At 35.2% G+C, this 2,699-nt stretch overlaps 1 protein-coding gene across 1 annotated transcript; it reads right to left on the reverse strand.

Annotated features, from left to right (window-relative positions):
* Positions 1 to 315: 315 nt before the first annotated feature.
* On the reverse strand, positions 316 to 2,204 carry LOC132901862 (uncharacterized). Its single transcript, XM_060944772.1, has 2 exons — positions 2,081 to 2,204; positions 316 to 1,592 (listed from the first exon to the last, which is right to left on the reverse strand). Exons 1-2 carry the CDS (start codon positions 2,202 to 2,204, stop codon positions 316 to 318), a joined length of 1,401 nt encoding a protein of 466 aa, XP_060800755.1.
* Positions 2,205 to 2,699: the final 495 nt, after the last annotated feature.

Consider the following 2,699-nt stretch of genomic DNA (forward strand, 5'->3'; position numbering starts at 1 on the left):
CGAGCGAATTTCTGGGTGCGTCTTTAAACTATTACTTCAAATTTTTTAAAACAATATACCTTCTTTATCGCCAATAAGCTTAATACCAAGAGAATAAAGTGGTTAACCAAAAATTACACGTTAAATAACTTTAAAATCTTCAAATATTTATTAAATACTTACTGCAATATTAACAATAACAAATTAAACTAATATAAACCTAGAAACACCACGTAAATGAGTCTAAAATTAAGTTAATCTAATTAAAATTAAACAGTTATCTAAAATTATCTAAGTCATCAAGTTCGGACAATTTAAAATTAGGATATTGCGTATTTACAATTTTCTTATTCTGCTCTTATCGCGACGTGGAGACTGCATACGCTGCATTCGCGCTATCACAGCTTGTTCTAAGTAATCTAGCAGAATGTTTGTTTCAACACACATCGGCAAATTATTCCCCTGCAATTGCACGTACAACAAACCCACGGCAGAATTCCTATTTAACGATTTCTGGTATTTCATTACTTCTAGCAACTTCTTTACAGTTACATAACCCAAATTATTGTATGCCAAGTTCAAACTACAAAGAACCAAGTTTCCAATGGAATATATATACCTGTCTCGAAAAACTGTTTCTTCCATACTGAATGGATCAGTATATCGACCGACAAATTCTTCTGTCATCATCTCCGCTTTTGTTGTTGCTATTGCTCCTGCGCTCAAATTTTTTGGTAACTGTGAAAATGATGGGGTTCTATTATCCTTACCTTTCAATGCTTTTCGCTTGCTTGTTTTGCTAAATTCATCAAAAGCTTTTCCCGTTAAAGTATTAGTTATTTCCTTGACAAATCTATTGTAAACGTTCTGGCGCATTTTCAAATAGTCCATGAATCGCTGTTTCTTTTTCATTATTTCATCAGCAGTCAGTGGAAATTCAATACAACTTTGAAGAATATCTACAGCGCCATCATCACTTATGTAGTTTCCAGCTAGATTAAGGTATTGTAGGGTTCTATTACTACGTAAACAATCACCAATGGCTCGGGCTCCTCTGTCAGATATAAAGTTGCTCGTGAGGTTTAAGGTCATTAGTGTTTTTGAAGCCGGCAAAGGGTGCAACAATTGGGCGAACAATACTGTACAGTCTTGATCGGACAGGTTACATCGTGCTAATGACAAGTTCCGCAAATTTGTCTGTCGTTCCAATAACATGTAGTAGATCCGCTCAGAAGCTACTATGGGAGAGTTATCTAGAGAAATTTCTGTGATCTGCGACTGTGGTAAAAACTTGGCGATCTCATGAAGTATACAACCGGTTAGGGCGCAGGTGTCTAATACCAATGAAGTGAGATATGAACAAAATGGTACACAAAGGCCTAATATTTGAAAAATCAAACGCGGTGCTTCTCTGCTGCGGTGCATTGAAATTCCTATAAGTTGATTGGTCGAATCAACTACAGCTGTGACCTTTATTTCATCATCGTCATAATCAGTGAATGCTACTGCGTCGAGTCCACTTGTCACCACGTCTGATGCAGACTTGTGTTGAAGAACTGCCATTGACTTTTTACCTTTTTTAGTTTTATCTTCCGCTTTGCTCACATACTCATCTGTCAAATTAATAACACATCCATTATTACTGATAAATCATCATGATTAAAGAGGCTATATAATATTTATGTATATGTTGATGCATTAAGTAGTTGTTAGCTTCCGTTCTTGTTATCGTCTCCTGTGACATCTATAGTAACAGATAAAGTGGTTAGTTGTTCGACTCTGTATATTATGTGTATGGCTGGTAGGTATATACCTCATTAATCATAAAATACTTTCGATTGTTGGGTAGATGAATGGAAATCTGATTTACAAAGCAAATACAGCTCACTTGATAGAAAAGGAGGTGTTAATTATAAGTGTGTTGATACCGCTTCGGGACAAATGCATGATCACAGATTCTGCTGTAGACTGGACAAAGTGGAAAGAAAAAAGTCTGGAAAGATAACCCAGGCTCCGAATGAGAAAGATGAGAATGAGAGCATAAATAAATGATGTTGGCCTTAGAGTAGAGTCATACTTAGAGTAATAAAAATATGTTTACCTTGCACTTTAACCTTGACAGATACACCAAATGGAGCACTTAACTGTCCACATGCATACGGCAAAAACTCTGGAAAATTTGCAGGCGTCGGTTTTTGCACCGCCGTTGGTGAAATGCTTCGCATTATTTGACTCATGTCTTTTATTTATAAAATTACTGAAGGAAATAGAAGTATATTGTATATGTATTTTTTTATTTTTGGTCGGATAATAAAATTATTAAATTGAACGAACTTTGTTGATTGATGTCAATATGAATGATATCATTAGATACTCAATATGATTATTATATTTTTTTCTTATTTGATAGTTTTTTTTTCATTTATGGCCAATATGAAACTGCTTAAAATATTACGGACTGCATACATACATATATATGGTCACGTTTACATACGTCTTGAATGGACGTTCAGCTATTTAGCTTAATGATAGAATTGAGATTTAAACAGTGACAGGTTACTGACCCATCGCCTAAAAAAGAATCCTAAGTTTGTATGCCTATCCCTTAGTCGCCTTTTACGTCATCCATGGGAAAGAGATAGAGTGGTTCTATTCTTTTTGTATTGGTGCCGGGAACCACGCAGCGGACGGACTGTTTCATCATAAAGTAAAAATCTTAT

This window comes from Amyelois transitella, chromosome 6 (genome assembly GCF_032362555.1).
Source record: "Amyelois transitella isolate CPQ chromosome 6, ilAmyTran1.1, whole genome shotgun sequence".
NCBI classification, from domain to species: Eukaryota; Metazoa; Arthropoda; class Insecta; order Lepidoptera; family Pyralidae; genus Amyelois; species Amyelois transitella.